The sequence below is a fragment of the Chiloscyllium punctatum genome, chromosome 6, assembly GCF_047496795.1.
Source record: "Chiloscyllium punctatum isolate Juve2018m chromosome 6, sChiPun1.3, whole genome shotgun sequence".
NCBI lineage: Eukaryota > Metazoa > Chordata > Chondrichthyes > Orectolobiformes > Hemiscylliidae > Chiloscyllium > Chiloscyllium punctatum.
Window position 1 is genome coordinate 3,615,492 of NC_092744.1, and position 18,607 is coordinate 3,634,098.

General features: G+C 43.2%; 1 protein-coding gene across 1 annotated transcript in view; it reads left to right on the plus strand.

Annotated features, from left to right (window-relative positions):
- LOC140478663 (uncharacterized) overlaps nt 1-18,607 on the plus strand; it is a 298,481-nt gene that overhangs the window by 177,259 nt on the left and 102,615 nt on the right. Inside the window, exons 26-28 of the mRNA XM_072571895.1 lie at nt 7,947-8,115; nt 11,296-11,388; nt 16,247-16,351. Of these exons, the coding sequence (XP_072427996.1) occupies nt 7,947-8,115; nt 11,296-11,388; nt 16,247-16,351 (367 nt within the window). The remainder of the gene's footprint in view (nt 1-7,946; nt 8,116-11,295; nt 11,389-16,246; nt 16,352-18,607) is intronic.

Consider the following 18,607-nt stretch of genomic DNA (forward strand, 5'->3'; position numbering starts at 1 on the left):
TCCCCTCCCACTCTGCCGAGGAAATGCAGGTCCTGGGCCTCCTCCATCGCCGCTCCCTCACCACCCGATGCCTGGAGGAAGAACGCCTCATCTTCTGTCTCGGAACACTTCAACCCCAAGGCATCATGTGGATTTTTGAGGAGAAAGTGAGGACTGCAGATGCTGAAAATGTATTGCTGGAAAAGCGCAGCAGGTCAGGCAGTATCCAAGGAGCAGGAGAATCGACGTTTCGGGCATGAGCCCTTCTTCAGGAATGACGAAAGTGTATCTAGCAGGCTAAGATAAAAGGTAGGGAGGAGGGACTTGGGGGAGGGGCATTGGAAATGCGATAGGTGGAAGGAGGTCAAGGTAAGGTGATAGGCTGGAGTGGGGGTGGGGGCAGAGAGGTCAGGAAGACGGTGCTGAGTTTGAGGGATTTGACTGAGACAAGTTGGGGGGAGGGGAAATGAGGAAACTGGAGAAATCTGAGTTCATCCCTTGTGGTTGGAGGGTTCCTAGGTGGAAGATGAGGTACTCTTCCTCCAACCGTCGTGTTGCTATGGTCTGGCGACGGAGGAGTCCAAGGACTTGCATGTCCTTGGTGGAGTGGGAGGGGAAGTTGAAGTGTTGAGCCACGGGATGGTTGGGTTGGTTGGTCCGGGTGTCCCAGAGGTGTTCTCTGAAATGCTCCTCCGCACTTGAGCCCTGCCCCTCCAATCGCCACCAGGACAGAACCCCACTGGTCCTCACCTACCACCCCACCAACCTCCATGTACAGCGTATCATCCGCCGTCATTTCCACCACCTCCAAACGGACCCCACCACCAGGGATGTATTTCCCTCCCCTCCTCTATCAGTGTTCTGAAAAGACCACTCCCTCCGTGACTCCCTCATCAGGTCCACACCCCCCACTAACCCAACCTCCACTCCCGGCACCTTCCCCTGCAACCGCAAGAAATGCAAAACTTGCGCCCACACCTCCCCCCTTACGTCCATCCAAGGCCCCAGGGGATACTTCCATATCCACTACAAATTCATCTGCACCCCCACACACATCATTTATTGCATCCGCTGCACCCGATGTGGCCTCCTCTATATTGGGGAGACAGGCCGCCTACTTGCGGAACGTTTCAGAGATCACCTCTGGGACACCCGGACCAACCAACCCAACCATCCCGTGGCTCAACACTTCAACTCCCCCTCCCACTCCACCAAGGACATGCAGGTCCTTGGACTCCTTCATTGCCAGACCATAGCAACACTACGGTTGGAGGAAGAGCGCCTCATCTTCCGCCCAGGAACCCTCCAACCACAAGGGATGAACTCAGATTTCTCCAGTTTCCTCATTTCCCCTCCCCCCACCTTGTCTCAGTCAAATCCCTCAAACTCAGCACCGCCTTCCTAACCTGCAATCTTCTTCCTGACCTCTCCGCCCCCACTCCCACTCCCACTCCAGCCGATCACCCTCACCTTGACCTCCTTCCACCTCTCGCATTTCCACCGCCCCTCCCCCAAGTCCCTCCTCCCTACCTTTTATCTTAGCCTGCTTGGCAGACTTCCCTCATTCCTGAAGAAGGACTCATGCCCGAAACGTGGATTCTCCTGCTCCTTGGATGCTGTCTGACCTGCTGCACTTTTCCAGCAACACATTTTCAGATCATGTGGATTTCACCAGTTTCCTCATTTCCCCTGCCCCCACCTTACCCCAGTTCCAACCTTCCAGCTGAGCACCGTCCACATGACCTGTCCCACCTGTCAATCTTCCTTCCCATCTGACCTGCTGTGCTTCTCCAGCACCACTCTAATCTTGACTCTGTATCATTTGGAATCCAAGGGGAGCTAGCTAATTGCATACAAAATTGGCTTGAAGGTCGGAGACAGAGTGTGGTGGTATTGGGTTATTTTGACTGGAAGTCTGTGACCAGCGGTGTGCCATAAGAATCAGTGCTGGGTCAACTGCTTTTCATCGTTTATATAAATGATTTGGATGTGAATTAGGACATATGGTTAGTAAGTTTGCAGATGACACTAAAATTGGTGGTGTAGTGGACAGTGAAGAAAGTTATCCTAGAGTCCACCAGATATTGATCAGGTAGGCCAATGGACAATGAAGTGGCAGGTAAAATTTAATTTAAATAAATGTGGTAATACATATTGGTAAGGCAAACCAGCACAGGACTGAAACATTAATGTGCAGGGCCCCGGGGAGTGCTGTCAACCGGGTACAAAGTTCCTTGAAAGTGGAGTCATTCGTAGGCAGGGTGGTGAAGAAGGCATTTGCATGCTTACCTTCATTGGTCACTGCATTGAGTGGAGGAGTTGGGAGATCATATTGCGGCTGTAAAGGACTTTGGTGAGGCCATTTTTAGAATACTTTGTTCAGTTGTGAACTCCCTGCTATAGGAAAAATGTTGTGAAACTTGAAAGGGTTCAGAAAAGATTTACAAGGATGTTGCTAGGGTTTGAGCTACAGGGGGAGACAGAATAGGCTGGGGCTTTTTTCCTGGAGCATTAGAGGCTGAGAAGTGACCTTATAGAGGTTTACAAAATTATCAGGGGCATGGATAGGATAAATAGACTTTTACCTGGGGTGTGGGAGTCCAGAACTAGAAGACATAGATTTAGGGTGAGAGGGGAAAGATATAAAAGAGACCTAAGGGGCAACGTTTTCATGCAAAGGGTAGTGTGTGTATGGAATGAGCTGCCAGAAGTGGTGAAGGCTGGTATAATTACAACAGTTAAAAGGCATCTGGATGAATATATGAATAAAAGTGGTTTTGAGAGATATGGGCCAAATGCAGGTAAATGGATGGACTAGATCAGCTTAGGATACTTAATCAGTGTGGAAGAATTGGAACAAAGGCTCCTTTTCCATGCTGTATAACTTTATGACTGGTGATGGTCCAAACCGAGATTAACCAGGCCTCAGGTGAAGGGTAACCTCAACCAGGAGAGGAATTGAATCCACGTTGTTAGCATCCCTCCTTCATCAGGTGATAGTGGAGGGCTCAATCCTCTATTATCAGCCCTCCAATATCACCTGATGAAGGAGCGTCGCTCCGAAAGCTAGTGTGCTTCCAATTAAACCTGTTGGACTATAACCTGGTGTTGTGTGATTTTTAACTTTGTACACCCCAGTCTAACACTGGCATCTCCAAATTATTGATGTTGGATATGTGTCATGGTACCACCAAAAGGAACAGTGGATACTGCAAGTACTTGCAAGAAATTTTCAGCAAAATCTGCACTTCTGTAAAAAATGTTGTGGCCCATATCTCTGGTTCCAATAGTGTCAATGCTGTGGGCGACAACTTATAGTTCATCAAATATAGCTCCATGTGACCCTTGCTGATGTGTCCTTCAGGACTGGTCAACATATAAACTTGGAATCATATCAGGCTTGAAATATTAACTGTGTTTCTCTCTCCACAGATGCTGTGAGACTTAGTGAGTTTCTTCAGCATTCTCTCTTATTACTTCAGATTTCCAACCTCCACAGTATTTTGCTGCACAAGCTGGTTTTCATTGTTATTTACATTGATTTATTTAAATCAGCGCAGGCTTGGAGGGCCGAAGGGCCTGTTCCTGAGCTGTGATTTTCTTTGTTATTTGTACTCCTCAGAGACAAAAACCTGTCCCAGGAGCACATTCCCTTAAATCAGTACAAACAATTCCTGTTACCCCTAAATCAGCATGATCCTCACCATCATCTGGGTCAACTCTTACCCCCTCCACCTTTACTCCAACACCAGCATCCCCAGCTCTGTTTCTTCCTCACCAATCTCCTGCCTCACTTTGGCCCCCTCATCCAGCTCTTTCAAATACCTGAAACAGATGTGAGCAGTAAAATAAGTAACGAAAAATACGACAGATGCTGGAGATTGGAAATAAAAGCAGGATGTACTGGAGAAACTTAGCTAGTCTGGCAATATCCGATGGGAAAGGGACACATTTAACATTATGAATCTTGTAAGACTTCTGAAACCACAAGAAATTATTTAAACCAGTTGCAATCACCTAAAACCTCTTGATATCACTTGAATCAAAGTTGAATTTACTTAAAACAAACTTAAAATCACTTTAAATATCTTAAATCTTTTGAAACCAATTGTAACCATTTAAAAGGTAACCAAAAAACAGTTGAAAGTATTTAAAGTAGTTGGAAACAGTTAAATGTTGTGTAAAACATTTTTAAAAGCACCTACTAGAATATTGGAATGTTGTTGGACCTGAAAGGTGTTCCCTTCCTTCATTTATGTCAAAGTGACCATGGCTTTGACAATCTGCCAATCACCACAAGGCATTTTTTTTAATATTCAGAAGCACTCTTACATACAACTGAACACTTTCTTTCCCCATCACCAAACCACCATGGTTTCTTTTTTCTCTATCAATCACCACCAGTAAATCACCCATGTTTCCAATTGAATAATTTCTGTACAAAGCCCATTAAGGGCACTGTAAACCATCAATGGTGAGGGAGGGATAGGGAGAACAGGAAGAGGCTAAATAAAAATGAAGTTGGAACGGGTGGTAAAGCACTGTCGTGACTATCTCTCCCTAGAGAAACTACCAGGCTTTATGAAACATTTCATCAATTGCTCCCAGCTGCAGTTAACATAAAGGTAAATGTGCAGTTTTGAAGACAATGACCCACCTCCATTTCACAACTGACTAGATAACCTGGGTCAATATTGGACAATGACCACATGGTTTATTTGACAAAGAAGGTTTAGAAAGAAAAGAGTTTCACACCATTTATTCTCAGCTTTACAGAATGTTCGTGTTTTCATTGCAGTTTCTAGTTATTTCTTCAATTGGACTCTTCCTAATGACCCATTGAACTATGAGACATATTCCGTTTAAACAGCTACATCATGACATTTGTCTAGTGCTGTCTACTTCCTGGTTTACTGCATTATTGATATGTCTAACATTATTAGTTCAGTCAATATCTCACGAGATCAACAACACTGGATCATTTCTTTCCAATTGAGAGTACAGTTCATTTTGGACTTTGGTGAACCGGCCGTAATAAATCTTTTTACAGTAATTGATAGTGCTACTGGCATAAAATGAGATTTAAAATATTGAAGTTCACAGGTAAGTTCTCCCTTTTAGGTTTTGTTAACTAGTTAAATTTATGTAGTCCTACAAAAATGCATTTAACATTTATCTCTAAAGTTCTCAATCTGACCTCCTGTAGTCCCCTCAACAGCAAAATCGGATCAGGGTCCCATTCACACCATTGAACCCCATCTGTATGTGTTACAAAGGCATTTGGGTGAAGGTGTTAAATTGGGGGAAGGCAAACTGTAACGATATTAGGCAGGAATTGGGGAATTTTGATTGGAGGCCATTGCATGAGGGTATTTCAAATGGCAGTTGATAAGAGTTCAGAAGGGGCACATTCCTGTGAGAATGAAGGATAGGTGTGGCAAGTTTTATAAACCTTGGATGACCAGGGATGTTATGAGCTTACTCAAAAAGAAAAAAGAAGCATACATAAGGCCGAGAAGGATGGGAACTGATGGAGTCCTTGAATTAAATAAGGAAGGTAGGAAAGAACTTAAACAAGGAATTAGCAATGCTAAAAGGGGTCATGGAAAGCCGTTAGCAAATAGAATTAATGAGAATCTCAAGGCTTTTTATATATACATAACAAGCAATAGCATAGCCAGGAAAAGGATTGGCCCACTCAAGGACTAAGGAGGGAATCTATGTGTGGATCCAGAAGAGGTAAGTGAGGTCCTAAACTAATATCTTGTGTCAGTATTCACCAAAGAGAAGGGACTGGTGGGGGATGATCTCAGAGAAGGGAGTGTTGAATTTCTAAACCAAATTGCTATTAAAGTGGGAGAGGTGTTGTTCGTCGTAAAATGTATTAACGTATGTAAGTCCCTGGGTTCTGATAGGATTTATTCCAGAATATTGAGGGAGGCAAGAGAACAAATTGCTGGAGCACTGACAGAGATGTTTGTCTCTTCTTTGGCCACAGGTGAGGTCCCAAGAGGACTGGAGAATAGTCAATGTTGTCCCATTGTTTAAGAAAGATAGCAGGGATAATCCAAGCAATTACAGGCTTGTGAGCCTCATGTCGGTGGTAGGGAAACCATCGGAAAATATTCACTGGGACAAGATCTATATGCATTTAGAAGCAAACTTTGAGTTATTAACAATAGACAGCATGGTTTTGTGAGGGGGAGGTTGTGCCTCACTAACTTGATTGAGCTTTTTGAGGAGGTAACAAAGATGATTGAGGGAAAAGCAGTTGATGTCTCCATGGACTTTAATAAAGCCTTTGACAAGGACCCCCATGGCAGACTGGCACAAAAGGTGAAGTCACATGGTATCAGGAGTGAGCTGGCAAGATGGAGACAGAACTGGCTTAGTCACAGGAGACAGAGGGACGCGACGGAAGGATGCTTTTCAGAATGGAGGGCTGTGACTAGTGGTGTTCCACAGGGATCAGTGCTGGGACCTCTGCTGTTCATGATCTACATAAATGATTTGGAGGAAGGCAGAGCTGGTCTAACTAGTAAGTCTGTGGATGATACAAACATTGGTGGAGATGCAGAAAGTGGGGAGGGTTGTCAGAGGATACAGCAGGATATGGATCTGTTGGAGCTGTGGGCAGAAAAATGTCAGATGGAGTTTAATCCTGATAAATGTGATGCATTTTAGAACATGAAGTACAGGTGGAAATTATATGGTGAATGGCAGAACCTTTAGGACTGTTGATATGCAGAGGGATCTGGGTATACAGGTCCACAGATCACTGAAGGTGGTAGTGGAGGTAGATAAGGTAGTAAAAACGGCCGATGGCATGCTTGCCTTCATTGGAAGGGCCATTGAGTATAAAGATAGACAAGGAATGCTGCAATTTTATAGAACTTTAGTTAGGCCACACTTGGAATATTGTGTACAGTTTTAGTCACTACACTACCAAATGGATGTAGATGCTTTGGAGAGGGTACAGAAAAGATTTACCAGCATGTTATCTGGTATGGGGGATTTTAGCGATGAAGAAAGGATAGACTGGGTTTGGTTTCACTGGAACACAGGAAGTTGAGGGGCGACCTGATAGAAGTTTATAAGATTGTGAATGGCATGGACAGAGTGGGAAATTTGAGGCTTTTTCTCAGGGGAAAAGGGTCAATTACTAGGGTACACAGATTCAAGGTGTGGGCTTGGGGGTTGGAAGTGGGGGGTAAGTTTAAATGAGATGGGTGAGGCAGGGTTTTTCTACAAAGGGTGGTGAGAGCCTGGAATGTGCTGCCCGAGGAGGTGGTGGAAGCAGACACAATAGCAGCATCCAAGAAGCACCTGGACAGATACATGACTGGGAAGGGAATAGAGGGATAGAATCCTGTCAGTGAAGGCACTTTTAGTACGGAAGGGCAAAATGTGTCAGCGCAGGCTTGGAGGGCTGAAGGGCCTGTACCTGTGTTGTAGTGTTCTTTATTCACTCACCTGTCTCTCAAAGGGGCCTAAACTGCCCATTTTGAATATTGATAGGTAGAACAAAAATGAGAAAGTCATGCTGAATGTTCTGCTTTGATCTTTTTCACTGTGATGTCTGATTCTGGCCCAGAAATGATATTCAAATCAATCTCCAAAAGTTCAATAAAATTGTTAAAGCTCTGAATATTACCCTTGTCCTTTATTGGAAATTCAATGAATTGATTCTTCTACTCATTTCCATTGCCGACATATAATGGAAGTTATTCAAAACTTTGGAAACATTTACAGGGAATGCTGAGAGGAAGGGGTTATCAATTAAACTTGCTGAATAAAAGACAATTTACACTCCAGGTAGTCCTCCATTTCTGCAGCTTTGCTATCAGATGGTTCTTACATTACTATCCCATCATCCCAATAATGCACACCTGTGCCATCATCATTCATTATATTATTTAATGCTGATCTGTATTGAATGTTAATTTTACAAAATCTTTTACTTACAGACACCATTTTCACCAAAAGGTGACAGAGGTCCACAGGGTGTCCCTGGAAACCCTGGTATCCCAGGAGCTACAGGTCCTCCTGGTTCACCTGGCTTTGGGCCTCCAGGTAGTCAAGGGCTCAAAGGAAATCGTGGTGTACCTGGATTTCGAGGAGTTGATGGTGTCCCAGGTTTGTTTGACAGTTTGATGTTAAAAAGTTCACAAGTCCTAGAAATGCCTATCATCCCCTTTATTCCGTGTACTCCGCTGTGGGCTACACTGACTTACCAGCTGAGTATGTTCAGGTAAAATATAGAATGGTTGCCAATACTGATTGGAGCAGAGATGTGTTTGTTTCAAACTACCTTATTTAACACAAACCATTTCATTAATTTCACATTACAAATCACTTGTGTGATAGGAGTAACAATTCAAAAGAGCTAATGGACAAATTTAAAGGTTAAAAACACCTATCATCTCTAAGAATGAAGAAGTTAGGAAAAAAGCAAACACATAGTTCTCTCACTTCTCTCTTGGCACAGCATTGGATTTCCAGATCATTATTGACAGATTTGAGCTTATATTTTCTTCACCATACCCCAGGTCTCTTTCTGCTGGTACTCAGTCTTGTCAGATTGTAAGCCTGCATTAATACATCCCAGATCATGGGAATGGTCAGACCAAATATAATGCACTTCATCTGCACCAAGTCCTGCTTCGGACAATGATAAAAGGGTGTTCAGGAATTCAGCATCAATATTTTATGAAACCTAATTGCCCCTTGCTTTGTTTTCTGTTGGTGAATTTCAAGATAAATAAATTTTGTTTTGAAAAATGAAACAAATTTCCATTGCAAGCCTACAGGCTGAGTTTGTGAGAGTCTGTAGTTGCACCAATATCATTCTTCTGTTGTGGAGGACTCTGCTACTAAGGAACACAGAAAAGGTGATAAAAGGTTTGATACCCCGTTACGCTGAATTAGCTGACCACATCTAGAACTCAGAACAGAGAACGTAGAAAAGTACAGCACAGAACAAGCCCTTCGGCCTATGATGTTGTACTGAGGATGAATCCTAATCTAAAATAAAATAACCCAACCTACGCACCCCTCAACTCACTGCTGTCTATGTGCATTCCAGCAGTCGCTTAAATGTCCCCAATGACTCTGCTTCCACCACCACAGCTAGCAAAGCATTCCATGCATTCACAACTCATTGCATAAAAAGCCTACCTCTGACGCCTTCTTTTTAACTTCCTCCTAACACCTAAAAACTATGACCCCTCGTGCCAGTCAATCCTGCCTGGGGAAAGGTCTCTGGCTATTGACTTTATCCATGCCTCTCGTTATCTTGTATACTTCAATCAGGTCTCCTCTCTTGCTCCTTCTTTCCAGAGAGAAAAGTCTGAGCTTATTCAACCTCTCTTCGTAAGACAAGCCCTCCAGTGCAGGCAGCATCCTGGTAAACCTTCTTTGCATCCTCTCCAAAGCCTCTCTATCTTTCCTATAATAGGCCAACCAGAACTGGACATAATACTCCATGTAGTCTCACCAGGGTTTTATGGAACTGCAGCAAAACCTCACGGCTTTTAAACTCAATCCTCCTGTCAATGAAAGCCAAAACACTATATGCTTTCTTAACAACTCTATCCACTTGGGTGGCAACTTTGAGGGATCTATGCACTTGAACACCCAGATCCCACTGTTCTTCCACACTGCCAAGAATCCTGTGTTTAATCCTATATTCAGCATTCAAGGTCAAACTTTCAAAATGCATTACTTCGCATTTATCCAGGTTGAACTCCATCTGCCGTTTCTCAGCCCAGCTCTGCATCCTGTCTATGTCACGCTGCAGCCTGCAGTAGCCCTCTATACTATCGACGGCACCTCCAACCTTTGTGTCATCTGCAAATTTACTAACTCACCCCTCAACCTCCTCATCCAATTCATTTGTAAAAACTACAAAAAGCAGAGGCCCAAGAACAGAGCCCTGAAGGACACCACTCACCACTGACCTCCAGGCAGAATACTTTCCATCTACAACCACTCTCTGCCTTCTGTCAGCCAACCAATTCTGAATCTAGATAGCCAAATCTCCCTGCATCCCATAACCTCTGACTTATGAATGAGCCTACCATGGGGAACCTTATTAAATGCCTTGCTGAAGTCCATATATACTACATCCACCTCTCGGCCTTCATCAACCTGTCTTGTCACCTCCTCAGAGTACTCAATAAGATTTGTGAGGCACGTCCTGCCCCTCACAAAGCCATGGTGACTGCTTTTAATCATGCTATTCTTTTCCAAATAACCATAAATCCTATCCCACAGAGGGATCTGAGGTAGTACAGAAATGTTGCGAATGGCCTGATTCCTTCTGGACTGGGAAGGTGACTACAATCTCATTAACTTTTATATATTTTTATATCTGTGGCTATTAATTGAGAATAAAATTGCACTTTTTGATGATAACCAATATTTAATAATCCTTTGGCAATCAACATCTCAGCTCGCTCATACAGACTGGATTCCTGTGCTTAGTATCTGCCAAATGTTTATTGTAAAATAACTGCAATCCAACACAGAAAAGAAGAAAATTGGAAAAGTAGGGTCTTCAGTTCTTTTTAAATATCCTTGTGGCAATACACGACAAGGAAAGCCTTGCTGATTGTAAGCGGGTATCACTCAATGATACTACATCAAAATGAGGACATCACGGTGACTCAGTGGTTAGCACAGCTGCCTTACAGTGCCAGGGACCCATTTTTAATTCCACTCTTGGGTGACTGTGTGGAGTTTGCACATTCTCCCTATGTCTGCATGGGTTTATGCTGGATGCTCTGGTTTTCTTCCACAGTCTAAAAGTGAACAGGTTACGTGGATTGCCATGCTAAGTTGCCGTATAGAGTCCAGGGATGTGTAGCCTAGGTAGATTAGCCATAGTAAATGTGGGATTATGGGGGTCAGTAGGGATCTGGGTGGATTGCTCTTCGGAGGGTCAGTTATGGACTCAATGGGCCAAGTGGCCTCTTTCTGTACTGTAGAGTTTCTACAATTCTGAGAAAAATGTAAGCTCAGCTTTAATTTCTAAAGTTGTTTAGTTGTGTACCGTATGTGGTTGTGATGGCCATGCATGAGCTTTTCCTAAACCTTTATCAGTGTTGTCTAATTTTTGCTGCTCTTATTTTCCTTTCACTCTTCTTTCTCACAGCAATTCAACTCAGAGAAACACCAGGAAAGGGGTGATTCAGATCCTGCTGGCATTTTCATGTTATGTTGTTAAGATAATATGACATAGCATCCTGGATTATGTACAATACTTTCTTTAATAGTTCCAGTTAATAATTCTCTCACTGCTGCTCTTTGTTCTAGGTGAGAAAGGAGACAGGAATAATGAGTCCGCAGTCCCAGGCCCAACTGGACTTCGTGGTGAAACAGGAGCTCCTGGACCTGTGGGTTTCCCAGGTAAATACAGATCTCTTTGTGCAGATACATTTAGCAATAAGTGAATATTCCATCAACAAACTTATGCTAATATTGGAAAACCTGATGCACAAAAGAAATCCTTTGATCCATTGCTATTTACTGTTTGAGCATTTTCTGAAACAATTCAGTGACATCATACTTCATTTATTTTCCAAAAATGCTTCAGATTGTTGCTGGTTCTGTCTCCCAAAGCCAGACAGCACAGAAAAAATGTAGAGATTCCTCCAATGCATTCCTCTCTTGACATAGTTATTATGATGGTAAAAACAATGACTGCAGATGCTGAAAACCAAATACTGGATTAGTGGTGCTGGAAGAGCACAGCAGTTCAGGCAGCATCCAACGAGCAGCGAAATCGACGTTTCGGGCAAAAGCCCTTCATCAGGAAAAAGCTGTAGAGAGAGGAGGAAAACCTCTTCAAGGCAGGCATCCTTGCAAGAGGATTCGCAGTAGGGTTAAAATCAACAAGGTAAAAACAAGGACTGCAGATGCTGAAAACCAAATACTGGATTAGTGGCTGTGCTAAATGTGCCTGTACTTTTGTGGATGTGGTGTAAGTAAATCAAAGGATACACATCCTCTAATGGGCTCATCATTTTACACTCTTCTAATACTAGAGATGTCTAGACTGTGGGAGTGTAGAGAGACCCATGATCAGGCCAAGTAGAAATAGGGGCCTGGAGGGTAATTGCTTTCAGAGTACTTTCTTGCTCAAGACATGAGCAGGCACCAGTAAAGAAATGTTGAAAATAAAGGAATTTTGAATATGCAGTGTCCTCTTTCTCTACTATACATTTTAGTCTGAAAAACCATAACTGGTCATAAGTAGATGAAGACAGGAACAGTGAATGGTGACCAGAACATTTGCTTTCACATTTTTTGTCCCTTTCCAATCTTGATTTCTTGGCAACTGTTTGGCATTTTGTGCTCAAAAGCACGGTTAAGACTAAAAAATCATTGCAAAAAGTGTTTTTTTTTAAATATTCTTTTATGGGATATGGGCATTGCTGGTTGGATCATCCCATATAACCCAAACCTAACTGTCTTTAGAAGGTGACGGTAAGCCACTTTCTTGAACTGCTGCAGTCTGTGTGGTGTAGGCACACTTCCACTACTGTTGGGAAGTGCATTCCAGGATTTTGACCCAGTGACATGGAAGGAACAGTGATATATTTCCAAGTCAGGATGGTGAGTGATTTGGGGATCTTGCAGTTGGTGGTGTTCCCATGTATCTGCTACCCTTGTCCTTCCAGATGGAAGTAGCTGTGGGTTTGAAAGATCCTGTCAAAGGAGTGTTGGTGAATTGCATCTTGAAGGTGGGAAATACTGCTGTCACTGTGCATCAGTGGTAGATGGAGGGAATGTTTACCATGGTGGATGGGTAGCAGGTCAAGTGGGGCTGCTTCATTCTGGATAGTGCCAAGCTTCTTACTTGTTATTGGAGATGCCCCCATCCAGTTAAATTCCCTCTTTGTTGGAGATAGTCATTGCATGGCACTAATGCACCAAGAATGTTGCTTTCAACTTTTGAGACTAAGCCTGAATATTATCCAGGTCTTGCTGCATATGGACACAGATTTCAGTACCTGAGGAGTCACAAATGGTGCTGAGCATTGTTGAATCATCAGGGAGCATCCCCACTTGGGGATGATTGGAAGGTCATTGATGAAGTAGCTGTAGATGACTATGGCTAGGACACTACCCTGAAGGTTCTGGTGGCAAAGTGGCAGTGTCCCTACTTCTGAACCAGAAGGCCAGGGTGAAGTCCCACCTGCTTCACCTCCAAAAGGTTGATTAAATATAATTACTCTGAGGCACTCCTACAGAGATGTCACCAGGTTATGATGACTGACCACCAACAATCACATCCATCATCCTTTAGGTTTGGTGCAACTTCAACCAGTGGAGAGAATTCCTCCAGATTCCCATTAACTCTGGTTTTGCTAGTGCTCCTGGATGCACAATTGGTCAAATGCAGCCTTAATGTGAAGTTCAGTCACCCTTAACTCATATCTACAGTTTAACCGTACCCTATGCTTGGACCAAGTCTGTTATGAGTGGCCTTGGTGGAACCCAAAGTTAAGCATTGGTGAGCTGGTTATTGCTGACTATGTACTACTCGATAGCAATTTTCAAATTTGTCAGGTAGATGTGAGTTTGTCTTAACTAGTGGAACAGCTTGGCTCAGAGAATATCTTATTCTGGAGGACAAGACTTTATTACCATTGGTGGAATAGGCCTTTGCGGTGTCCTGTACCTTCAGCTGCTTTCTGATGTTCTATGAAATGAATCAAATCAGCTGAAGACTAACATCTGTAAAGCTGGCCAGGGACAAAAATCACACCCACAATCTGCCCCCAACCTCCAATCTGAGCACAGCAGCCCGCCCATGCTGGGCACAGCAGATCCCTAGAACCTCAAACCGCAGCTATTCGAGCCTGAGGTATTACACTGTCCAAAGTCCTGATGCAAGCAACCTCTACAGGAGGCCGAAATGGGTCAACCATGGCACTTGTGGGAATATTCACGACTGGATAAGAAGATGGGGAGGCTTTAGCAGGGGCAAGAGGATCAAATCCATGAAGTCCCTACTGGAGTAGAGCCAGCACAGGACAGAGTTTAAGAAAGCAATCAGGAGAGCAAAGAGGGGCCTGAAAAACCCTGGTTGGGTAAGATTCGGGAGAATCCCAAGATATTTATAATCCCAAAATGAAAGTATATTAGGGGGAAGAGAATAATCAGAGTAAAAGTTGGGCCAATTAGGGACCAAGGGGAAACTATGTGTGGAACTGAAGATCATTGGTAGGATGTTAAATGAGTACTTCACTTGTGTCTTTTCTCAGAAGGAGAATGTAGGTACAGAATATGAGAAGGAATGTGAGGTTCTCAAGCAGATTGACATATAATGAGTGAGGAGGCTTTGGAGGTTTTGTCAGGCTTAAAAATGGTTAAATCCCCAGGTCTAGATGAGGTGTATCCCAGGGTGTGGAAGGTAAGGGAGGAAATTACAGGGGCTCTGACCTAACGTTTTATTCCTTTCCGGCCACAGGAGAGGTGCCAGACAACTGGAGGACAGTTACTGTGATTTCACTTTATAAGAGGTCTGGTTGAGATAAACCAGTGAATTACAGACCAATGAGCCACACACCAGTGGAAGAGAAAATTCTGAAGGAGTATATTAATCTTCAATTTGAGACACAAGGTTTGATCAGGGATAGTCAGTATGGGTTTGTCAGCAATATATTGTGTCTCAAAGTTGAATGAATTTCTGGTGGACAGTCAGGTATTTGGATGAGGGTAGTGCAGTTGATGTAGTTTATATGATTTCATCAAGGCCTTTGACAAGGTTCTAAATGGAAGACTGATAAAGAATGTACAAGCTCATGTGATCCTGGGTGATTTGGCAAGATGGATCCAAAATTGGCTTAGCGACAGGAGACAGTGGATAACGTTAAAAAGCTGTTTGTATGTAGGCTAGTGTCTAGTGGTGTACCACAGAGATCAGTGCTGGGTTCCTTATTGTTCCTGATTTATGTAAATAGCACAGAAAATTGCAGAAGGAGTGATAATTAAATTTGTTGATGACACAAAGATTGGCTAGGTGGTTAATAGTGAGGAAGAGGTGTTAGGTTATAGGACGATACAAATGGATTGGTCAGATGGGCAGATCAGTGGCACATGGAATTTAACCCTGTGAAGTGTGAGGTGATGCACTTTGAGAGAAGGAACAAGACAAGGGAGTACTCAATGATTGGTAGGAAGCTCAGAGGAACAGAAGTATTTTGGGATGCTAGTCCACAGATCCGTTGAAGTCGGCAGGAAAGGTTAAGTGACATGAGAAATTGTTGACGGATAGGTCAGGGAGAACGCTAAAGCTTGCTGTAGGTATATAAGGGATAAAAGAATGACTAGAGTAAGATTAGGGCCAATCAAGGACAGTAGTTGGAAGTTTTGTGTGGAATCAGAGGAGATAGGGGAAGCGCAAAATGATTATTTATCATCAGTATTCACATTGGAAAAAGACAATGTTGTAGAGGAGAATACTGAGAAACAGGCCACTAGACTTGATGGGATTGAGGTACACAAGGAGGAGGTGTTAGCAATTCTGGAAAGTATGAAAATAGATAAATCGCCTGGGCCAGACGGGATTTATCCTAGGATTCTCTGGGAAACTAGAGAGGAGATTGCAGAGCCTTTAGCTTGGATCTTTAGAGTCATAGAGTCAAAGAGATGTACAGCAAGGAAACAGACCCTTCAGTTCAACTTGTCCATGCCAACCAGACAACCCATCTTAATGCCAGCACTTGGCCCGTATCCCGCTAAACCCTTTCTCTGCATATATCCATCCAGATACCTTTTAAATGCTGTAATTATATCAGCTTCCACCACTTCCTCTGGCAGCTTATTCCATACATGCACACACTCTGCGTGAAAACATTGCCCCCTTATGTCCCTTTTATATCTTTCTCCTCTCACCCTAAACCTATGCCCTCTAGTTCTGCAGTCTCCAATATTCCATATGGACTGCAACTGTTCACCAAAGTGGATCTCACCAGCTTCTCAAGGGGAATCCAGGATGACTAATAAAGGTTGGCCTTACCAGGAACACCCACAAGAAGCTCCCAGGAAAATAGTTTAAAATGCTGGAGAGATAGTCCATCCTTAATCACTTCAAACATCTGCACTTCCAAGGCTACTATTAAGAGGTTTCACTTCTGAGTAGTGTTGTAGTGTTTATAAATATGTTTGCATTGCAGGCTTTCAACATTGAGAAGCATGGAAGTTCTCAGTGCTAAGATGGATTCAGATGATAAAGTTTTTAATATTGTGCTTTCAGGTAGCTCTGGACCTCCAGGTAGAGATGGTTCCCCAGGTCCTCCGGGAGAAAAGGGAGAAACAGGACATTCAATGAAAGGATCAACTGGTCCTGCAGGTCCTAAAGGTACAAAATGCTCTTCATGTGGTTTCTTGTATTTTTCTCAATTCTCTTTTATGTGATGCAAACTTAAGGATAAACAAGTATGAGAGGTTAAAAAAGAAAGTTTTGAAAAAGGAATTGTTAGGAATTTGAGTAATGCAATAATCCAATGTCTGTTGCAATGTTCAGCTTTAATTTTTGGAATGTTATTAACCTCATCTGATTTCTAATTCAAGCAATTAGCAATACAGGAGACAAGATCCATTTTTTTTTGAAACCTCGTAATAGAGAGATGCATTCAGGCTGCAGCACCCATTGAACTGTCTGTGAAGATCTTTATTAAGGAGGGAAGAAAATTACAAAGACAGCAACAGGCTAAAGATTGAATTACTAGGTTATCTGATACTGTGCTAGAGGTTGGAAAGGAGAAGTGATTTTTCTGCAGGAGTTCAGAAAGCCACCCAGACATTCCTGCAAAGGGGATTACAAGCATATGCTTGTGATGGTCAATTCTAGGAGATTGGCCCTTAGGATCTGACAGCAGCGGGCGAAAATGTTCAGGGACCTTATACAGGTAGTAAAAGTCAGTGAATGCATCTTCCAATGGTATGCCCGACTCAGCACACATCCAACCCATTGTGCTGCTCAATACATCCCAGCCCATCACACAGCATCAACATTCAGATATTCCAACACACCCTCATGGACAGCTATGACAGGCATATCATCTGAACACTTTGCACTACTGACACTTTCCTCACTTTGTTGGACAAGGATTTACATAAAAGGAGGGAATGGCATGGAGACTGTCTGGTTGAACTGGCTTAGATTTGCAAACAATGAGCCAGCATGACTAAGCATTATCAAGCCAATAGTGAATGAGGTTATGGTATCAGGTAATATTGAGAACATCTGGCTTTACACTGTGGGCCAATTTTAGGCACCTTCACAAATCCTACTTCAGTCTCATCCTTCCTTTTGACACAAGGTGCAAGTCTCTGATATAAACTCTTAATTTCCAATCCAACCCTCTTCCCTCACCCCAGCCCTTACCTTCCACATTCCCTTTCTAAGATACCCAACACTTGTCACTTTGCCAACTAGTATAGCTACAATACATGGGGTAGAAAAATGAGCAGAATTCTTACACTAGGATAGAGGTAGGATCAGCATATGACTGTGCAGGAGAGAGTTACAGCCAGCCAATGAAAAATGATGATGTGTGCCAACTTCCCTGAAGGAAAGATCACATGCAGATTTTGCAGGAAACTTGTTTTTTTTTGTTTGTCAGGTAACATGGGTTTTGCAGACTATGACTATTTATTGTCCATCCTGAGATACTCTTGAGAAGGTGGTGATTAGTTTCTGCCTTGAACTGCTACAGCTCTTGGAACGTAGGTTCACTCACAGTGCCATTAGGAAGTGAGTTCCATGATTATTACTCAGTGACAATGCAGGAATGGAGATTCAGTTCAAATTCAGGATGGTGTGCATTGGGTTGTAGAGGATCTTGTAGTTGGGATATTCCCACATATCTCATGTTCTTGTCCTTCTGGAAGATAGTGGTCATGAGTTTGGAATGACGTTTGGTGAGTTCCTGCAGCGTATTTTGTAGACAGTACATACTGCTGGTACTGAGTGTTAGTGGTGAAGTAAATGAATTTTGAGGTGAATGGCTTGCAAATCAAGTGGGCTGCTTTGTCCTGGATGATGTTGACTTCAAGTGCTGTTGGAGCTGCACTCCTCCAGGCAGGTGGAGAGATTTCCACCATACTCCAGACTTGTGCCTTGGATATTAACAAGCTTTGAGGAGTCAGGAAGTGAGTTACTCAGCACAGAATTCCCAGGAACTGGTATGCTCTTCTTGCCACAGCATTTAACTGGCTGAGCTAGTTCAGGTTCAGTCAATAGTAACCCCAGAAAGTTGACAGTGGGTTTCAGTGATGTTCATGCCATTGTGTGTCATGGGGCAATGGTTAGAATTTGTCCTTGGAGATGGTTATGGCTCTGGCAGTTGTGTGGCATGAATGTTCCTTGCCACTTATCAACTCAACACAAGGTGTGGCACAGGTCTTGCTGCATATGAGCGTTGATTATAAGACTTTGATAGGATGGCATACAGAAGGCGGCTGCTAGGAACACACAGATGTTTGATACATTACTGATCCACTTGTCACTATCAAGGTGCATGGAAGTCTAAACTTGGCACAGTGCTTTCAATAGAGCTAGGTCCCATTCTTTCCAGCATGAAAACTGACTGACATCACAATTTGCCCATCC